Source organism: Lampetra planeri, chromosome 41 (assembly GCF_965212315.1).
Source record: "Lampetra planeri chromosome 41, kcLamPlan1.2.h2, whole genome shotgun sequence".
Classification (NCBI taxonomy): Eukaryota; Metazoa; Chordata; class Hyperoartia; order Petromyzontiformes; family Petromyzontidae; genus Lampetra; species Lampetra planeri.
In genome coordinates, this window is record NC_136147.1 from 9,091,447 (window position 1) to 9,113,004 (window position 21,558).

Here is a 21,558-nt window from a genome sequence, read left to right on the forward strand (position 1 = left end):
CAGCGGACGAGTGTCTTCGGACGCCGCCTCTCCCCTCCTTGGCCGCCACTCCGCGGTCGTCGCTTTGTCAAGACCCCGACAATTGTGACCTCGTGGATATTTGCCGGGGAACGTGCAGTTAGATTTCTTGTGATGGATGGCCCGATTTAAGGGCGTGCTGTGGCGGTTGAGATCGCTGGCCAAAGACAAAGATCCCCCGTGTAGCCTCTAACAGACTGGGGGCAAGTGCTGTTAGTAGCGGCACCTCCCACACCACCACCTCCCCCCGCTGGACAGACTGCCACTCCCGCCATAGTAACGTGGCATTTCCACCAATGGGATCGTCAGAAGGGTGCCACCCAAATTCCTCATTTGAAAAGGGAGGCATCATCGACTTGACTTGAATAATTTAATCAAACCATCAACGCTATTGGCCGGCGTTATGGACACGTGTGTACACACACGCGCGCGTGTCACGTGTCCCGTCAATTCCGTCATCGGACAACCGATCCGGTGAAACCTGAATCCGACGCGACGTGAGTGACATGAAGGCTCGTGGTGGCGATGATGATTGGTGGTGGTGAGATTTGCACCTAACGCGCAGCCTACACACAAAGTAGGGCAGCAAGGACGCATCGATTAATCAATTACAATCGATTATTTTCTCTTTATGACGTCACTAGTTTTGCAGGAACACCCGCCAGCCACTAGAGGCGCTACAGCAATTAACACTTTAAAATAAATAAATAATCGACCAATTCATTGACTCGCAACTCGGCGAGGAGGCGGACGCGCTACGCAGCAGCAGCAGCAATTCGTCTCGTGTCTCCCTCGCGCCGTGACTCGCACCGCGTGGGGGCACCACTAGCAGAGCTCGCGAACACCACGTGGCCAACAACAGGCCGGGCTCAAGCTCTCAGTGTGGGGTAGGGGGGGGAGATCTTTGTCTTTGACGGTGTTTTATGGTGGTAGCGGTGATGGAAGTGGTGATTGCGGTGGTGGCGAGGGTGGCGATGTTCAGGACAAGCCGTGACGTGAGCACACGCGAGTCGCACCACCCTCACCACCCTCACCACCCACCGCACCCTCACCACCCCACGCACCACCCTCGCCACCCTCACCACCCACCCTCACCACTCACGCCACCCTCACCACCCGCACCACTCACGCCACCCTCACCACCCGCACCACCCTCACCACCCGCACCACACAATCACACATACTAACATACAACACACACACAGGTACATGCAGATACATACATCCACCACACACACCATCACACAATCGTTTCCATTATCCACTAAGATATGGTGATGTGACGTTCAGGCTGTACACAAAGACAAACATCGAATTCTCACTTGAATCCCAAATCTGTTTATCCACACTGATGGATGGGCAGGCAGACGCGCTCTCCGACAGAAGTCACGTTGAGCGAAACACCGGGGGGGGGGGGGCAGCATCCACAGAGAGACAGCCCCACGAAGCGCCAATGGGTGTCATCATCCCAAGCACTCGCCCATTCACTCGTGCCGCTCGTCCTCCGGCGACCAGTCGCTGCTGCCGTGGTTAGGGGCCACACATCGAGTGCGTACGCAAGAATCTGTCAAAACTTGACCCACCCCGCCTCCCCCCCTCCCTGTACGCACGCGGACTTTTTACACCCCCCCCCCACCCCCGAATCCTAGAGCGGCCCATATTTAATCCACGCAGAAATGACCAAGGATGAATAACATGAACGTGTTTAAGCAAACAGATAGTCCCACCGCCGGCTGCATGAAAGAATTACGTCGCGTGCCTTGGCCACTGATGTTGCCGAGCTGCGTGACAGCTGCAGTCAGGGGGGCACGGTGGTGGCACACGAGTGACACCTCTCCCACAGTCCCACTTCTCCCGGCAGGACTTGTTGTCTGAGAGCTGAAGAAACTCAATTGTGGCTCATTTGAAGGCCGATGTAGACAAATTATTATCGAGGCTTCACCCCCCACCCCCCCGTTTCCTATGTGTACATTGTCAGTAGACCCCCCATACGCAAGCGTACACATTTGGGTTACCTCCCCCTCCCCCCTCCATGCGTACGTACGAGATGCATGGCCCCACGCTGTTACCGTGAACGTTATTAATCGATTCTCCCCACCACTCGTGTCGAGGCCTCGGTCGCGACCAGTCACCGAATGTCGCGTCTCGTCCTCGCCGTGCTTTCAATCGCCGTCACGAGCAAATCCTCTCGCCGCTTGCGCCCTCGCACTGCTCCACACTTTGGCGTTTCCTCCCCATCGCCTCCCTTACCTCTCTTGCCTCCCCCGCACCGCCACGCGGCGGCAATGGGCAGAGCCCTCGTCCAGCAGCGGGTCGGCGCGAGCGTGAAGCGTGCGGGTCGTGCGCGCTCACAGACGCGTGCGCAGAGCTGACACGGCTCCATTTGGTGGCCCCGGAGTCAGTGATAGGACCGCGACTTTGCGATGTTCAGGGGCCCAGGTCCACCGAGAGGAGACCAACAACCATCGTCGTCGTCGACGACGCATCGCCGTGTTGCGCACAGCACGAGGACAATGCCGTGCGAGCCAGACACGCGAGCCGACACCGTGGCTCTTTTGTAAAACATTGAATTTGAATAGCAGTCAATTGAAGTCGATTAATTTACGTCAAATGTATCATCTATTGGGGTCAATTACTATTGGGGTCAATTGCTACCCCCCCCACACCCCGCCTCGAGAAGGCGGGAAACCCCAGGCAAGCCCCGCCCAACGAGACGCGGCTCAAGGTGCCGATCACATCAAGGCCCGCCCATCACCTCCCGTCCAGCGGCACACCCCAATTATTTTCGTGCTCTCCGATTGTGACCAAACGGAGTAATCCATTACTTAAATAATCACGTGTCCCAACTCTTCATCGTACACAGGTGACTTTGAGCGTGTAGTCTAGCGGCGTCATTGAAGCAACTGCATTTTAATGCCACGCAATCCACAACACACGCAGGCGCGTCGTATAGATTAAGATGTATTCAGCCAATGAGTATTGATATATATACACACACGTGGGAGGAGACCGGAGCACCCTGAGAAAACCCGGCGTGCGAGGGGGCGACACTCGATCCCCCGTGCAGATGGGAGACGGGTGGATTCGGCACGCGGCCGTACAGCCTTCTCCTGGCGAGCCACCATCGCGGGCTCCTCCTCCTCCTCGACGTCGTGGTGGTGAATGAAGGGACTTTCACAACATTTGTGGGGTGATCCGTCAACCCTCGCTGTTGCCTCCACGGCGCTGGATATCAGGCAGCAGCCACGCGCGGCGTAGCCACCACTTCCCGGGGGGGGGCGGGGGTCTGACACGAAACTGCCTGCTTTGTCCATCATCATCATTATCAGCAGTTATTGCACCATGTATCACAGAAGCGTCCTGCCTAGGCATCAGATGAGATTGGCGAATTTTACATGAAAATGTACAGCACAGTGTAAGGGAATAGTAAACAGAACCGCAAACGCTGTGATATCGCGTGTAACAAAAAGTGTTCAATGCAAAGAAAGGCAGTAATCAAGTCACATGGATGTGAAAGCTGGGCTCTGGTGATGACACACAGACACGCACACTCGGGCAAATACACACAGCCATACGCACACGAAGCGATACACGCACAGATACACAAATAGACACTGGGAGCGACACACACAGCCACACAGGGACAGACACCCACATATATACACTCAGATACAAACACAGAGACAGGCACACTGAAAGATAAAGATCACCCATGTAGCCTCAACAGAGAGTTGGGGGCAAGTGCTGTGAGCACACGGGGGGTGGGTGGCCACACATCACGCCTTTGTCTCCCCGGTGGCGACATTTACACATCGCCACTGGTGATGGCTGCGAGCAGGAATCGAACTTGGGTCGCAGTGTGCGAACCACTTCGCTTCCGCTCCACCACCGACACACACAAACAAACGGACGGATAGACGCGCGTGCACGCACACACAGAGAAGCACAACACGCACGCGCGCACAGACGCATGCACACGCAGTCCCTGCAGGTGAATGAGTGAACCGCTCGCACAAAATTCGTTCACTTACAAGTCATCTGCCGATCACGTCAATCGACATTTCGCTCCCACACGACCAATGAACAATCCGCTCCAACGTCGCACATCAAACGGACGACCACGCATGCGATCCACAAACCCATTTAGATCGAGCATCTCCCTCGAGATATGACGATGATCACAACAACAATAACAATTATTATTACCATTGTTCCCCCGAGCCTAAACGCCAACTTGAACTCTTTGTATTCGCGCCGCAAATCTCATTTTTAAGGACCGATCATTGCACTTAAAATTTTTGCTTTAACGCAACAGCCACTTGCCCACTGCTACCAAACCGTTAAAATCATAAACATCTAAAAACCAGACCCTGGCGGCGGGGGTTGTGCTATCATGCCCAAAGCGAGAGACGGCACCGCCTGCATTGTGGGGGCTCGTTCCGAGCGTGCGGCCGCGTGCCCGGCACACCGGGTTGGGGCTCGGGCACAGAGCGCGGAACGAGGACGAACGGGATTCCAGGGCGCTCTGGGCACGACCGTGGGTCAGGAATGACGTCAAAGGGAGCGGACTTTTCCTTCAAGTCAAGAGTTGGGATCCGGCCGGTTCTGTTCAAATCAAGGCTGATGGCGATACGGCGTGAACCAATACGTTATAACTCACGAGTTGTTATTATAAATTCATCCATTGGTCCCCTGCTCCTGTCGTGCTTAGTCCCTGTCTGCATCTCCCTACTCGTCTGTCTCCCTACTCGCCTGTCTCCCCCTCCTCCGTCTCTGCCACTGTCCGTATCTCCCGAACGAATCCCTCTACACCAACATCTCACCGCCCCCGGGGCCCCGTGGACTTTGAGCGTCGTGCCGACGCTCAAAGTCCGCGTTACGGATCCCCTCCGCATGAACGTGGCCCTTTATCCGCGTTTCCAACTGAACCTTATGTACATCGCTACACGTCAGAGGGACAGAAATGTTCACGCGCGAGTAGCATCGTCTATAGTAGAGTGCTGTGTCCATCCCACTTAGCCTCCTGTACATGACAGCTCCACTTCCTCATGCGCAGTGGCAATTCTAGGACCCAGTAATGGGGGGGCAATGGGGGCGAGTAACCACCTGATATGGGGTTTTAGGGCAAACTCCACTGCAAGGGGGATGAGACGTCTGTGGTGGTGGTGGCGGCGGCAACATCATCAAGGATCTGCCTCTAAATGGGGCGGGGGGGGGCACACTGGGTGTTGGGGGGGGGCAGTGCTGCTCATTCGGGCCCCCGATAGAATTGCCACCTCTCACAGAACACGCGCTCCCAGCTTTCACAACTCCACCCGTCTCAGTGGGAATAAAACGATAAGTATTGCACGCTCGGACACGTATGATATAACGCCGCTCCGACGCATTGGAGCCGGCACTCCGACAAGTCCCTTTAGCGAAACGACGGCGCGCGCCCGTCAAATAAACACCACGACGATGACGACGACGACGACAGCGACGGGAAACCCGCCAAGCTGGGGGAGGCCACCGGCTGCTGCACCAGGCCGGGGCGTCCCTCGCGCGTAATTACGATTAGACAGCACTTGCTCGCTAATGAGAAAGGCTGCGCGAAACTTCGGCATGGCAGCTACGATCGCTGGGCCGGTGTGTGTGCGTGCGGGTACGGTCAAGTTGTGAGTCACGGTGGAGCTCGCGTACAGTTTCTCTGCGCCAATATTCGCAAGTATCCGCCGTGAAATAAGTTCGACATACGTACATACATGTTTAGTTGGGGTGGCTTTGCGTGAGAATTCGCCGTTCCATTTTGCAACAGGTGACTCGGCTCCCAGTTTTGTGGCTCACCGACCCAGCCGTCGGTGACCCGGTGCGTGTGTGCGTGCGTTCTTGTGTGTGCGTGTGCGTTTATTTTGTCATCTCCTCCCAGCGATGCCAGGTCGGTGCCTTTCCCAGCAGCAGATAAATAAAAATAAAATAAAAAAAATCACTCACGACCAGCATACCATAATTTTTTAAAACGATAAAAAAATGTTTAACAAACAATTGGGAATTATCTCTCCTGTCCCATCTTAGCCCGTCAACGGGGGAATTATGTTAGGAAACAGCTGCTGGGTGGCTCTGGGTAGTTCAGGGTTGCCCACTGGAGACCCACCGAGCTCCCACCGGATTTCAGCCACCTGCGAGGAAACGGTCGTCAAGTGTGGGGAGTTGACGCGTTCACCGAAAAGATCAATTTGCGTCGACATTTTTTGGTTTCAATTCAGAAAATTTCAGCTTTAGGTTTTCCAAACGCGACGACTGCTGGCGACAGGGCAGGAGGGAGCGCCGCCTGGCACGGGCGAGGGGGCAATCGAAGGGATTTCAAGTTTATTTGTTTGACCAAACGAGACCCTACGCGACGAGGACGGTCTCATTCGCACGAGCGACCTGGGTGACTTCACGTGAAGCCGCGTGACTTCATCCTCTGCGGCTGTTCTGCTCTGCAGCGCGTCGTTACTCTGCTCGCCGCCAGAGTTCCGCATGGAAACGCCTCGACGTGACGCCGACGCCACGACAACTGGAATATAATTGGGCGTAAAAAAGAACCGCATGCCCACCGCACCCCCCTCCGCCGATCGCGCGAAGTACGGGGCAACCGTGGGTTACAGGGAGACACCGCCGGCGAGGCAGGGCCAGCAGCGTTCTGTCCGGCACGACGCGGTGGCGCATCATCAAGTGGCCACGTGGCCATCACGTGGCCACGCGGCCACGCTCGCCGCCGTCCCCGCCGCTGCCGCCGCCGCTACCGCCGCTGCCCCCTGCAGTGCCACCGCCGCGCTCTGCCTGCAGGCTGGCGTGGCAAGCTTGGCACACACGGACCGGCGACATCAGCTTCAGCCGCCGGATCTCCGACTGGTACTTGCTGCACCTGCGTGGGGAACACGGCAAGCGGTGAATCGTCACTTTTTTTCATGAAGAAATGTTGAAAGCGTTGATGCATGAGCTCTGTCTGTAACTGGGGGGTGGGGGGGGCAAGATAACTCTCATAATGCTGATCCGTATAAAGCTGTGCTGCTCTTCGGGCCCTACACCAGAGCAAACAAGGAATATTTGCAAATATATAATTGTGCTTCTATATTTTGAACGCAACCACACACAAGCTAGCTGGGTGGTTCTCCTGGCTGTGTTGGCACATGGCTGACTGGGTGGGTGGCTAGGTGGCTGGGTGGAAGGTTGTGTGAGTACATGGCTGACTGGGTGGGAGGCTAGGTGGCTGGGTGGGAGGTTGTGTGGGTACATGGCTGACTGGGTGGGAGGCTGACTGGGTGGCTAGGTGGCTGGGTGGGAGGTTGTGTGGGTACGTGGCTGACTGGGTGGCTAGGTGGCTGGGTGGGAGGTTGTGTGGGTACGTGGCTGGTTGGGTGGGTGGCTAGGTGGCTGGGTGGGAGGTTGTGTGGGTACGTGGCTGACTGGGTGGCTAGGTGGCTGGGTGGGAGGTTGTGTGGGTACGTGGCTGGCTGGGTGGGTGGCTAGGTGGCTGGGTGGCTGGGTGGGAAGTTGTGTGGGTACGTGGCTGGCCGGGTGGCTGCTTGGTTCGTTGCGTGACCAGCTGGCTTGGGTGGGTGCCCGACCTCTGGCAGAAGAGCTGCCCGCAGTTGCGGCAGTGGTGCCGGCGCTCGGTGATGGAGAAGCGCGTGGCGCAGGCGGCGCACGCGTCGCCGCCCTCGTCGCGCACCCAGTGGTCGGCGGCCGTGCGGCCGGGGCTCTCGCTCACGGCCCAGCTGAACACGCGGCCTCGCGCGTCGCCCACCAGCACGCGGCTCTGGTCCCTGCGCACGCCGATCGTCAACCGCCACCATTCGCCCGGTAAGCGCCGGCAGTGTCGCCGCGGTGCTTGCGCCGGGCTAGGCGTGCGCTCTTGAGGCCGTCACGAGACGAGACTCGGGTGCCGTGGGTTGACTGACCGAGATGATTGGCAGATATGCGCAACCTGTGCTGCCCACTGTGTCGACACCCACGCGACAAAGACCCCCCGTGTAGTCGAAACCGGCTGTTCGGGGAAGTGCTGCGAGTGAGCACCTATTAATGCCAGCACGGCACACAATGGAGTGGTTGGTCAGCATCACAGCCTTTGTTTCCCCAGTTCTGATGTTTATGCACCACACGAGGTACTCATGTTGACAATGAGCAGTGCGCCAACCACTTCACTACCGTTCCACACACGCACACGTGCACACACAACACAACGATAAAGGCGAAAATTGCATTGGAGCTGGGACGATGGGTCAATGCAAAGGCTAAATGCGCAGCCCTGCAATAACCTGCTCACGCCACTGCTGGCAGACGTGCTCCCACTCGAAATCTGACACGATTTGTCCAAATTGCGGCCGCTCGAAGGAAAGGGACATGCAGGAAGGATCGGACGTGCGGCATCGCGTCACGGTGGGTGGGACTGCGCGCGCGCGCTCACTTGGAGATGGTGAGGGCGGTGACCTCGGCCGGCTGAGCGTTGTCCTTGCGGTCGAACGCCGTGTGCATCGTGAGCCTCCCGCACAGCACCAGTTGCCGCTCCCAGCAGAAACCTGCAAGCGGCACGCCGCGTCAATGACCATCGTGCCGTGCCATTTCCATGTGCCTGCTATGGTGTTAGAGACGCGTCATAATCCAGCACTGTGGAAGCAGCGAGGCTTCGCGCATCACGCAAATGTTGCGAGACTCCCTTCCCGTGAGCGTCGAAGAGGAGCCATATCCTGGCTCGCCAGAAGGCCAACCCAGCTATGCCACTGGATACTCAAGTGCGAATTAACGTATAAACAAAGACATTTATGAAATACCGAATCAACGAGGAACTCAACGAACAAAAGAAAGACCAAATAGACAAATGACCGAACGAACGGACAAACGAATGAACGAGGTGCCGAGACCGGCACGAGTGCACACTCACCCGACTTCAGCTTGCTCGCCGGGCTCTGCGTTTCCGGCGGAGGCTGCGGCTGCAATTGCGCCAGCGCCTGGTTTTCAGGAGAGGCCTCGGAGCTCGCCTGGGAGCTGGCGCGCGAGCGTGCGGGGTCTGCGGGGCGGCCCAGGCCGGCGCCGTCGCCGTAGCTCACCAGCACGTAGCCGTCGCTCTCCTCCACGCTCAGGTTCTGGGACCAGCGCTTGGGGTCGTCCGAGGCCGGGACTGAGTTCCGCACAGAACGCTCCGTTTAAGGCCATCGCATCCGAGCACAAAGTTCTTACGGCAGGCGCTGTAGTGAATTAGTTGTTTCTACTGGAGTGCCTGTGATGCCGGGGCATCTACACCATGACGTACATCTCATGTCAAACATTCGAAAGGGCTCCCCCCAGTGGCAGCTGTGCATGTGTAGATCAAGGTGACTCAGGATCTGGCATTAGCCTGTCTGCCAGTAGAGGGTGATGATTGTTACAAATGATCACAATTGAGTAATTTGTGGGTACATTTTTCAAATTGGGCAAATATGGATTGGCACACAATGGCCTACTTGTTTTGAATTACATCACAGGAACTGTAACGTTCACTTTGAAGCAGACGGCGCCTAGCATTTTATGGTAAACTAGCTGTACTACCCGGCTTCGCCCGGGACTTGGATCCACCACGCCTCGGCCGCCTTTGTCTCCCCAGTGGCGATGTTCACAAACCACACCAGTTACTCGTTTGAGGCTGAGTCGACCTAGGGGAGGCCCAGGAGCAGTTTAAATATTCGTTACCGGTGGTGGCCGTGAGCGGGAATCGAACTCGGGTCGCCGGGTTCGTAGCGCGGCGCGCTAACCACTACACTACAATGCGTTATGCTTCCACATGCGCGGGTCACGTGACAGATTTGACGTCACAGCTCACTTGCCGTGCAAAAAATATCAGCATTATTGAGCTCCCCCCCCCCCCCCCCCCCCCAAAAAAAGTGTATTTTTTTAATTTTTGCATGGTGTACAGTCTGAAAAGTACCCACATGGCAAATTTCCAGTTTGTTGCATGTCGGGAAGTACGCTAAACATTTTGAACAGACACACATATTCACAACTTTCCCTTTAATATATATGGTAAATATACCTGGGTTAGATAACAATAGCTTGGCCACATAGGTAGGTGGCCTAACCCAAACATTCATGATTAATCACACGGATCCGATTCTTGATCGCGCGTGCGTGCATGCGGCTATGTGAATGGCGGCGAGCGAGCCGTCACCACAGGGAGCGCTGGAAGCGGTGGACACGCACCCTTCGCGTCGCCCGTGCTCCAGGGCGCGCTGTGCCGCTCCGTGCCGCGTGGTTGCCGTGGCGATGCCGAGCGGTTGCTGCGGGCGTCCGCGGAGCTGCTGCACTCGTCCCCCTCGGACTCGCTGCTCTCATCGTCTGCGCCGTCCGTCACTGCCGGGGGGCGGGGGGGTACGGGGGGCGGGGTAAACGGGGGATAGGAAAGAGGAAGAGGACATCCTAAATAAAACCCTCATCTCATCCAAAAATTAACCCCCGTCTGACCGATACAGGACCCTGGTCTCACCGATACAGGACCCCCGCCTTTACCATACAGTGACCTCCATCTCCCCGATACAGGACCCCCGTCTCACCGATACGAGACCCTGGTCTCACCGATACGAGACCCTGGTCTCACCGATACCGGACCCCCGCCTTACCCATAGAGTGCCCCTCCATCTCACCGATAGGCTGCAGTGTGGAGGGCAGCGGCTGCCTCTCCGAGAGCCTCGTCTCGTCCTGTGCGATGATTTCTGGAACTTGGACAAACTTCATGCGCCACATCTGCACACAACAGGCACGTGCACACAAACGACTATTATCGCCGCCCCAGCTGACTTCGCCGATCCAAGGTCAACTAAGCATACGAGTATACGTATGCTTATAAGGGGGAGTAGTGGTGCAGCGGTTAGCCCACCATGCGAGGACCACGGCATCTGACTTTGGTTCCCAGGCCGACACAACCTTTAATGGGTACCTGGCAAGGTGTGAAAGATCAGCACTGGGGAGACCTCACATTGTGCCTAGCCTTGCGCAGGTGCTGTGGCTACGTCACCGCCACCCAGTGGCGAATGGCGGCCGCTGTTGTTGTGCGAGTTGGGTCTCGGTAACGTCAATAACCTGGTTAACATCGCGGGTTTATTCACCACAAAGAGGTGCCATGCGCCATCTGTATCACAGTGTATCTGTATCACAGTGTATCTGTATCACAGTGGATGTTAAAGACCCTGTGATGCGAATGGCAAGAATAGGCCATTGGGTGCCAGTGTCACGGTCCAATTGGTCAAAAATAAAAAATGACGCAGCAGATCACTCAATTGGAATCTACGATGCAATCATTGCTCCCTCCCGCAAAACTTTGGCAGGACCCTCCTGCAAAAGAGTCATGAGACTCAGCGAGTCTTTCCCGAGTAAAAATAACAATAACGCCGTCGCAGGTCGTCGAGTGACGGGGTGGAGGTGGTGGCGACTCACGCGCACGACCCCGTCCGAGTGGCCCGTGACGATGACGTTGTGCGGGTCCCACTCGCTTGTCTCGGACACGCAGCAGCACAGGATGTGCTGGCTGCGTCCACCCGCGCACGTGTTCACGCTCGCCACGGGGTCGCCGTTGATGCTCCACACAAACGCGTGCGTGCCGGCGCACGACACGATGTCTCCCTGCCACGTGGGGGGAGGAAGAGGATACAGGAATGCACGCGCACAGTGCAACAAGCGTGACGCACACTGCAACGAGCACGTCACTGTCTATGGGAGTGGTGCGAGTCGGTGGGCCCTCAACGCGTGCTGACCCCCCACCCTGCGTACGTGACAGCGTGCGCGCATGTCGGCCGTGGGGGGGGCGGCACTCACGGTGAGCTCGTTGATGCAGAGCGCCGATACGGGGGCCCGGTGGCCCCGCAGCTGCGTGACGAAGGTCAGCTTGTTGAGGTCCCACACGCAGCACGTCTGGTCGCGCGAGCCGCTCACCACGATGTGGTAGGCGGGCGACGCGGCCAGGCACGTGACAGCGTCCGTGTGGCCATACAGCGGCTGTGGGCGACAAGCAGGGACGAGTGGCCGGGGTTAACGGCCTCACTCAAAACCGCAAAACCTCTCTCAGCGTCCGGCAACCTTGTACATGGCGGCCCAGGACCGTGGCCGGCCGCCTTAGTCTCCCCAGTGCTGATGTTGACACACCACATCAGGTACTCAATTCGGGACAAACCGTACTTGGTGGAGGCACAGGAGAGGTTCAAATTTCACTTGTGGCTGGAAACTGAACCTGGGTGGCTTCGTAACGCAGTGTGCATACCAATGCGTCACCCACCCGACCCCACCCCCCATATATCCATGAAGCCACATGCAAAGGCAAAGTTATTCCTATAGCCTAAACAATCCGTTAGGAAAAGTGTGTCCGTGTTTGTACCCGTGCGCCCGTGTGTGTACCCGTGTGCGTGCCCATGTGCGTGTCCGTGCACCCGCCCGTGTACCCGCCCGTGTACCCGTGTGCGTGTGCCCGTGTGCGTGCCCACCTGTCTGAGCGTGAGGCGGGCGCGCTCCTTGGTGCCGCCCTGTTCCAGCTGCCACACGCACACCACCGTGCTGCTGCCCCCCGTGACCACAAGGCGCGGGTTGGGGCACACGGCGCACAGCACGTGGCCCCACTCCCACAGGCACTCAAACACCACGCAGCACTGGCACGCGGTGGTGGGGGGGGGGGGAGACACAGGAGGGAAACACGTGGGGGAACACAAGGGTGGGCAGAAATATTTTCGTTTGAGAAAAAAAAGAGACAAGTTGGTGAAGATGGCGAGCATAGACATTGGATAGTAGTACAGGGGTAAGAAAGAATGCGGGTGATGGGGCAAGTGCAGGGGTGAGAGTGCGGGCGATGGGGTAGGTGCAGGTGCAGAGGGTGGTGGTGCAGGGGGCACCTTCTCCGACTCGTAGCTGCCCAGCTTGCAGCTGAGGTCTGCGTAGCCCCAGGAGAACGTGCGGTTGAACTGCGGCGGGAGCAGTGTGCGGTTCTGCTCGGTGGCCAAGACGCCTTTGTCCGTGCAAACGATGTGACCCACAGGTTCCTTGAGCTCTGTTATTCATTCAGTCATTCATGCCATCGTTCATTTGTTAAGCTGTCCATTCAGTCGACAGTTCATTCATTAAGTCCATGTGATTTAATAAAACGTCCCCTAAATCAATAATTTAGTAAATCGTTCAATTAGTTCCATTGTTTATTCGTTCAATCCTTCTTTTTTGAAGTAATTCGTTTTGTTCATAAGCCATATTCAGGCCCCCATTCGTTCAAATAATAATGTAGTCCCTACATCCATTCATTCTTTCATATTGCTTCAGCTCAGCGGTAAGTGAAGAACGCTTATCAACATCGTATCGCTTACTCAGATCATGAGAATTGCTCAATTTGTGTGGGCCTGTGCCAGGCAGTGGAGGGTCTTACGACACAGATTTGGTCAGATCATTTCAGCTGCCGAACCTGAAAATTAATGATAAATCGCGCGGGCACCTTTGACGGGCGCAAGGGACGGCTTCAGGTTGTCAAGGTGATGGAAAAAGAGGCGGTCCGGGACCCCACTGCCACCCCCCGCCGTCGGGGTCGCGCCGGGGTTCTCGCCGTTTCCACGGCAACGCACGCGCTTCGGGGGGTGCGGCTTCCGGAAGAGCTGCACAAACACCGTCATCATCATCATTATTATCAGCACAGGCAGCTTCAACAGCATCAGTGGTAGTTTCATCATCATCATCAGCTTCAATCATCATCATCAGTAGTAGGTTCATCATCATCAGCTTCAATCATCATCATCATCAGTAATAGTAGGTTCAGCATCATCAGCTTCAATCATCATCATCAGTAGTAGTCGGTTCAGCATCATCAGCTTCAATCATCATCATCAGTAGTAGTAGGTTCAGCATCATCACCACCATCATCGTGAGCAGCATCTTCATCATCCTCAGCAGCAATAGCTTCAGAAGCATGAACGTTTGCATGATTACTTTTTCTCTGAGGCCATTAGTGACCGAGCTGAGATCATCGACTCGTTCGCTGCACTTGAGAACCCGGTGTGATCACTGTGGTTGGATGGCCAGAACCTCGATTCGATTCCAGGTTCTCAGTGGCGCCGGCTCAGCGGCTCTGACCTCGAGGCCACCGCCGCCACCTCCTCTACAAATCAGCCGACCAGAAACCAGACTGAGACCGAGCGGCGCGGGTTGAGGTCACGGTCACCTGCTTGGGGATCTGCCCGAAGTTGTTGATGAAGCCGATGGTGGCGGTCTTCTTGAGCGGGTCATTGATGTTGTAGATGTCCACCTGGCCCTCGTAGAAGAGGTGGTGGAACACGTTGACGGCCTCCACGGCGGCGGGGCCCTGCTGCTTGTAGCCGAACACCAGGTCGATCCACTCGTGCAGGTGCGCACTCACGTAGTCGCACTCCAGAGCCTGATCGATCGGGGTGGCGTGGGGATGGGGTGACACGATGGCAGGGTGACGCAGCGGCGGGCGTGACAATGGGCCGACACGGCGGGGTGTATGACACGGCCTCTATAGAGGAGGCTCATAAAAGATGCTACAGGGAATTTACAACAACAGCGGAGGGCAGAAGAGCAATGCTCACAACACCGAGTGGAGCGCGGGGTAACTAAAATGCAGCTAGTTGGCACAGTGGGGGACACAAGTGATGCATCTGCCAGTCATCTCAGTCAATCAACCCATGATACCTGGGTCTGTCCCGTGTCCTCCTGCCAGCAGGGCTTCGACACTTCACCTGACTTGGCACAAGCGCCGTAGTGACGTAACTGCCACTTTGTGGCGAACGGCGGCTTTTCTCGTTGTTGTTGGAGGAAGGATATTTACAGCGAGAGCAGTGGAATAGATGTTGAGTGTGCAGGCAGTGCAACTGCACCGGGGCCCAAGGGCCGAAGAAGGCCCAGGCGTCGGGCTAGGAAGCGGTTGTGAAATTGGACGGGGGGTGGCGTGGGTGGGGGGCCAATGTCACGCGCAGGACCCACCTGGCGGTGCACGCGGATGAACTCGCGCGGGTCTCCCTTGGCCCAGGCCGGGAGGAGCACGTCGCCCAGCTTGATGCCGTTCTGCTTGCAGCCTGCCAGGGCACGGATGGCGCGGAGACACGCGTCAGCTCCGCGCCGCAACGAAACTCAACGCGGAGCTCGCGGGGGCCTGCGGGCCGAGCACGCTCTCGCACGCCGTGCGGCTCGTGGGGGCAACCGTACCCGAGTGTTCGGTAGACAAGGAGTAGCTCGACGCGGCATTCAGAGCTGCGCGCATGGGGGCTGCTACCGCCTGGGATTATGACGCTGGGAAATTATTTTATTTGCGTTAATTTAATTTAAAATGTATTTATGTTCATGCACTGTCTGTTATTTTATTGTCCGCAATGCAGTTGTCTCTTCTCTAATTTCTATTTGGTTGCTTTTGCTCTGATTTCTATTTGCTTTTATGCTGAACTTGCGTATAGCGAGTTTTCTCTTCTCATGTCTACGTGTCCACCCTCTTACATCTCCGTGTGCAGAGTGAGGTAATCTCCCTCCACTGCTCCCCTTTCATCGTACCCTCTCCATTTTCTCCCCCTACTTCCCCACACAATCCCTCCTCTATTCCTCCATTCCATGATCTCATCGTGAAACTCTTCGGGACCGACCCCCGTCCTCCCCCCCCAAACAGCCTCTGAACGGGAAACCTCCTGAAATAGAGTCCCTAGACTCAACGAGGCCTTCCCGGCACAGACAAACAAACGTGCGCCGCGTAGCGACGGCGCGGCGAGTGGCCGGGTGCCGCGGGGGGGGGGGGGTGGCGGCTGACCCAGGTCAAAGTTGTTGCTGTTGAGCAGGAACTCGGGCAGGTAGAAGAACTCGGGGATGAGCTCCTTGACGTCGGCCATGTTGTGTTTGGAGGCTGAGAACCAGGCGTCGCGCACGCTGTGGAACATGCGGTCGGCCAGGTCAAAGTGTCCTCCCTGCGCACGACGGACAGGGGAGGGGCGTGAGCGGCCGCGCTCCGTGCGGCCGGTGACCCGGCTCCGCGCAAGGCAACGAGGGTTGGTGGATCACACGCACGCTCGTGAAACTCCCCACTACCTCTCGGTCTGCGAGGTCTCCGTCTCTCCTTGGCTTGCCAGGTTTTTGTGGCGGTAGAGTTTGTGGATTTAAATCCCATTCACACGTGTGGGTTTTCTCTGGGTACTACTCCAACGTATGCAAACACTCATTAATGGAGTTGGCCAAACACCCCGATATAGGACCACAGAGCTTGGGAAATTGTTGGTTTCGGCTCTGGCTGCTCTCCTGCTCGTCTGTGGTTTCCCACGCCTTGAATCTCTCTCTCTCTCTGACAGTGAACACAAACTGTGTGCCGCGTAACACTGCTGGCAAGGCGCAGCCCTGACATTTCTTCCTCACGCCACTGGTGGCACTATCGCGAGCTCTCGAGACCCCAACCTTTTTGGCCACATGGACCGGTTTCGTGGAAGACAATTTTTTCACGGACGGGGGGGGGGGGGGGGTTCATCATTGGGTCTTTCCCCCTTTTCAAAGAAGCTCTCCAGCGACGTTTGTTTTTTACTCATTGTGGCTACTAGGGGTTAGCAGCTTGTGGGCTTACCAACACCGTGACTGAGACGAGTGCGCAGTGCGGGAAAGAGGCGCGGACGTAAGTGGTGAATAAAACAATGGGGGCGGGCCACGTGCGGACTCACCGCTCTCACCTCCTGCTGCTGTGCGGCCCAGTTCCTAACAGGCCACGGGCCGGTACCGGTCCGTGGCCCGGGGGTTGGGGACCCCTGCTCTAGAGGGCATGGCCATACATCTTCGCAGAGGTGGAAACACCCAGACTTTAATCCCTCCACAGCGCTACCTGCCGATCAACTAACTCTGGCGGTAGTGGACCGGCTGTGAATGGAGTGAAGTAGCGTGGAGGGAGGGGGCACAAGGTGGGGACGTGGGGGGGGGGGGCGCACGGGACCTGCAGGCGGAGGAAGGTCTGAGTGAATGGCTCCATGCGCAGCAGGTACGACGCAACAATCATGGCCGACGAGTAGTGCGTGCCGTAGTGGTACGCTGGCGTCTCTCCTGCACGCACGCACACACGCGGAGACGCACACATGCACGCACGCGGGGACAGTCGCACGGAGAGTGTGACACGTGCAGCGTCACGCATGGAGTAGGTCGTGCATGCGGCGTCACGCCAGGAGTGTGGCACGTGGATTGTCACGCACGCAGTGTCACACTCTGAGTATCGTGCGTGGAGGGTTGCACAAGGCGTGAGGGCTGGTGCGAGTGCTAGGGTTAGTGTTCAGGGTATGCGTATGGTTAGCGTTGGTTCTGGTGTTGGTGCTAAGGTGTGTGTTTGGGTTAAATGGAGGGTGAATGTGAGAGCGAGTGTTTATGCAAAGATAACCTTTAGGGTTAGGGACACTGTTCATAGTGACGCTAGTGCAAGTGTTGGGGCGAGTGTTAGCGCGAGTGCGGGCTGTGTGTCTTGGCGAGGTACCGGTGGGGTCGTCCCAGTCGCGGTAGCGCTTGCGGTACTGAGCAAGCCGCTCCTCCGTCTGGGCACCCATCGGCTTGGAGAGGTCGCGGAACGTGCGCGGATTGCTCAGGTCCAGCTCCTGCGTGCACGGCGCCACAGAGGGCAACTCAACTCAACGCAGCAGCAGCAACGCAAGTCTATGCAACTCAACGCTTGTGTTACACCCGAGCGTGCGAGCGCATGGGCAATCGTGCGAGCCGGTGAGAGCGTGGGTAAGCGGGTGAGCGAGCGGTCGAGCAGGTGAGCAGGCGCGTGAGTGGGCAAGTGTGCAAATGAGCGATCAGGCAGGTGAATGGACAGGCAGCACACTTGCCGACCCCGAACAGGCTGAGGTGGCTGAATGTGTAAACCCTATGAGCGCACGCTCACTTTCTAAGTCAACATTTGAGTAAAAAAGATTGTTTTCAAAATGTTTACAAAGCACTTCGGATATCGGTGGATGGTAAATGGGTTCAGGCACCGGCAGCCTTCCGCTTACAGTGCTTGGGTTGGCCAATGTGTAGATGAGCGGGTGAGCCAGTGATTGAGCGGGCGAGTGAGCGGGCAAGTGAGTGATCCGGCGAGCGAGTGAGCGGGCGAGCATGCAAGAGAGCGGGCGGCCGAACAAGCAGGCGGGCGAGCAGGGTCACCCCACCTCGGAGTCGTAGTCGGCCAAGATCCAGGGGAAGACGGGGTACTGCATGAGGTCGTTGTAAGAGCGCCCGGCCAGCGTGTTCAGGTGCATCAGGTACTGGAAGTTGCTGATCTCTCCGCGCTGTTACAGGCGAGAGGTCAGAACGTCACGTACAGCAATGAAGCAAATAGAAATGAGAGAAAAAACAACTGTATCAAGTGAGATTATTGAAAATATTGCACGAACATAAATCAACGTGAAATAATAAAATCCCTGCAGTGCAAGTCGGTTTTGACAGAGAAACACGGAACAGAAAGAGGGTGACAATTGTACGAGTGTAAACAGACAAGGGGATGTATCAAGTGTGGAGTGTCAGCTCACCTCCCATCGCTGAGTCACAGACTTCTCCCACAGCGTACTGAGCAAACCGGTCCTGAAACGAGATACACAAAGATCCCCCGCGTAGCCTTAACAGACTGTCGCGACGGGTGCTGTTGGCGAGCGCCTGAGAAGGCCTGCACGGCACACGAGGGGGTAAGTGGCCAGCACAGCACGCCCGGCCGCCTTTGTCTCCCGCACGCACAACACGGTCAGCTCAACCGCCCACGGAGCCCGGCGAGAGCGGCAGGCGCAGTCACCGCCAGCTTGCATGCGCGCAGGTTTGCTTCCTTCTTCCTCGCGGCACCTTCCACCAGCGGGACGCGTCGTGGTCCAGAGAGTAATCAAGTTAGGACAAAACAATGCACACACGTGGATCCTGTAAGGCTTTGCAACGTGCTTTGCCTTCACTAATATTTCGCTGCGAGGACAAAGCACATTTGCATATTTGCGAAGAGTTCTGGCTCGGCTCGTGAGGTTTTGGACAGTGCTTTGATCAATTTCGCCGAAAACTCTGCAGCAAGTCCCTGACACAACCCCGCAAGTTTACACTAAAGGTTTATTCATTTGTTTAAACAGCAAACCTTGGACTGGTTTTTACTTCAATCTCATCAGCAGGGTCATGAGCTGTTAAATGACACTGGGTCGTCTGGTATTACAGGCGAATGCGGTGGTGAGGTGCACGTTGCTGGTGACTGCTCCAATACAACTATGCGTACCCTGGTGGAACAAGCAGTCTCCACTCAGCTAGCCTGGTTGCCGTGGAATGGCTGACAACGTTAAACGTACAATTGTAGCCCGATTGTCGCTTTTTTTTTCAAGCTCCGTGAAAAGATTAGGAGAGGAATCGGCAGGCGCCCTTCCAAGAACAGTGGGGGACCCCCCCCCCCCCCTGGGGACCCCCCCGTTCAGATTTGACCCTTTCTGGCAATAAAACACCACACAGAACACGTTTTGCAAGGAATCATGTCTACATTAACCACACATTACTTGTGGTGAACATGCAAAAACAACATGCTCTGGTAATATAAGCATTGTCTTTGAAACTAATTGGTCCACACCAGAAACAGCGATCTTCAGAGCCTGGTATGTGTGGTTAATGCAGACATGATTCCTTGCAAAAGGTTTCTGTTTGGGGTGGTCACATCTGAACAACAGTTTTTTTGCCAGAAAGAGTCAACCTATTCTTATACTTTGAAACTGGCAAGAAAGGTCCCGTGGAAATGAAGATCATTGCAACATATTTACACAACTTTAAAATCGGTCACAAAATTAAATTCCTTTCTCTTGCACGCTGTGAACTACAACTGGGCTTTGCTGGGAAATTGTTAATTAAGAAAAGGGATCGGGTTTCATCGTGGTGTGTTTCCCCCCCCCCCCCCCCCCAGGAGATGCCAGGCACTCAATCCTCTGAGCACGGCGACAATGCATTATTGAGCGGCGCTAATCAGGCTGGCAGATAGGGGCTCTGGTTTCTCACGGAAGCCAGGTCCCCACCTCCTCCGTGCGATCGCTCGCCGCCCGCCCGTCACGAACAATCACAGGCGGCACCCTGCGCGGGCTGTTTGTCATAACTCACGCTTCTCTGAAAAGGCCCGGCAACAGGGCGTAGGCCGGGCCCAATCGCCAATACCACAGAGACATGGCAAACAAAACCGCGAGCCCGTGCCACACGCTCGCCGCGTGAGATTACACTGCATATTTAAACGCGGTCACGTACGCCGTTCTGCGTTACAGGCCCCGGTACACGACGGATGCGCTTTGTGCACCGCGGACTGAATGACGCAAGAGATGAATTCTTAAGCTCACGACACGTGCGTCCAATCGTTGACGTAAGAAGCAACGTTTAGCAGCACAAGGGCCTGCAGTAAAATCCATTGTTGTAGTGCACTATGCTTAATTGTCTATGCCCACAAACCTGCATGATTCGTAAGGTGTGGGCCCTCATCCAGTAGTGGATTCATAAAAAAGGCTGTACATGTACACAAAGTATGAGGATACTTTTTTTAAACACACACAGTTGGCCCAAGGACCCAATATGTCAAGCAGCCAGCAACAAACAGCACTATTTTCAAGATAGTAATAGATAAGAGTGTAACACGTCTAAAATTGAGCAAAGTTATTATGGAGAAAGAGGCGATGTGGGAAGAAGCAGAAATAGAAGTGTTGTTACCTGCAGTGTGGCGAGTGAGTGGGTGAGTTAGTGAGTGTTGTTGTGACCTGCAGTGGTGAGTGAGTTAATGAGTTAGTGAGTGTTGTTGTGACCTGCAGTGTGAGTGGGTGAGTTAGCGAGTGTTGTTGTGACCTGCAGTGTGGTGAGTGAGTGAGTGGGTGAGTTAATGAGTGTTGTTGTTACCTGCAGTGTGGTGAGTGAGTGGGTGAGTTAGTGAGTGTTGTGACCTGCAGTGTGGGGCTTAAACACGGTGTGGATAAGAGACGAAACCAGTGAGTGTCTGATGGACGGAGTCCTTGACATTGGTGTAGGAATCAATGAGTGAAGTTCACGGGAACGGAAACTATGGTAGTAGCGACAGAAGAGTGACGAGGCGGCGACTGCCCACCGATGAGCGAGCGACTTGTGTGAAATGGGAAACCATAGGATGCCTTTTGGAGGGTAAAGTGTTTCAAAATAAGTTCTCCATCAACACACATCATCTATTAACCCCACCACTCACCCCGGTGGTGACACCTGACCTCAGGTCAAGGAGGGCAGCTCAGGTGTGCCTCCAATTACATCGAATTACTAGGAGTTTGCACTGTGCCTCCAGGGCCGCGGAAGAAATGAGCCCCCACTGCATTTTACGTCCTAGCAACGGGCCCACAACAAGGCCAGGGAGAAGGAACAAAAACACATGCGCACGTACGCGCACACACACAGACGTATGCACACACAGAAAAAACCCCACATGCAGCCTCCGCTTATCTGCCCACCGATTGTGTAAACGAACGCCGCCCGCCCGAGCGCACGCTCACTCAGCGGCATCGTCACTTGGCGAACGAGTGAACCTGTGCGTTGCTAAATGCACGCGCATCTTCGAACGTGCCAGTACAGCACAAC

The 21,558-nt window shown here is 56.0% G+C and overlaps 1 protein-coding gene across 2 annotated transcripts in view; it reads right to left on the reverse strand.

The window, feature by feature from the left end:
• Positions 1-2,908: 2,908 nt before the first annotated feature.
• The window catches only part of WDFY3 (WD repeat and FYVE domain containing 3), an 80,491-nt gene continuing 61,841 nt past the window's right edge, over positions 2,909-21,558 (reverse strand). For both annotated transcript variants that reach the window (XM_078613535.1, XM_078613534.1), the window contains 18 exons: positions 18,504-18,555; positions 18,144-18,263; positions 17,471-17,588; positions 16,943-17,049; positions 15,785-15,938; positions 14,974-15,065; positions 14,192-14,404; positions 13,472-13,628; positions 12,885-13,039; positions 12,483-12,644; positions 11,821-12,000; positions 11,443-11,628; positions 10,653-10,752; positions 10,213-10,362; positions 8,921-9,157; positions 8,447-8,558; positions 7,608-7,805; positions 2,909-6,904 (listed from right to left, as the gene is read on the reverse strand). In XM_078613535.1, coding sequence (XP_078469661.1) covers positions 6,727-6,904; positions 7,608-7,805; positions 8,447-8,558; positions 8,921-9,157; positions 10,213-10,362; positions 10,653-10,752; positions 11,443-11,628; positions 11,821-12,000; positions 12,483-12,644; positions 12,885-13,039; positions 13,472-13,628; positions 14,192-14,404; positions 14,974-15,065; positions 15,785-15,938; positions 16,943-17,049; positions 17,471-17,588; positions 18,144-18,263; positions 18,504-18,555 — 2,671 coding nt within the window. In that variant the 3' untranslated portion in view covers positions 2,909-6,726. The remainder of the gene's footprint in view (positions 6,905-7,607; positions 7,806-8,446; positions 8,559-8,920; positions 9,158-10,212; positions 10,363-10,652; positions 10,753-11,442; positions 11,629-11,820; positions 12,001-12,482; positions 12,645-12,884; positions 13,040-13,471; positions 13,629-14,191; positions 14,405-14,973; positions 15,066-15,784; positions 15,939-16,942; positions 17,050-17,470; positions 17,589-18,143; positions 18,264-18,503; positions 18,556-21,558) is intronic.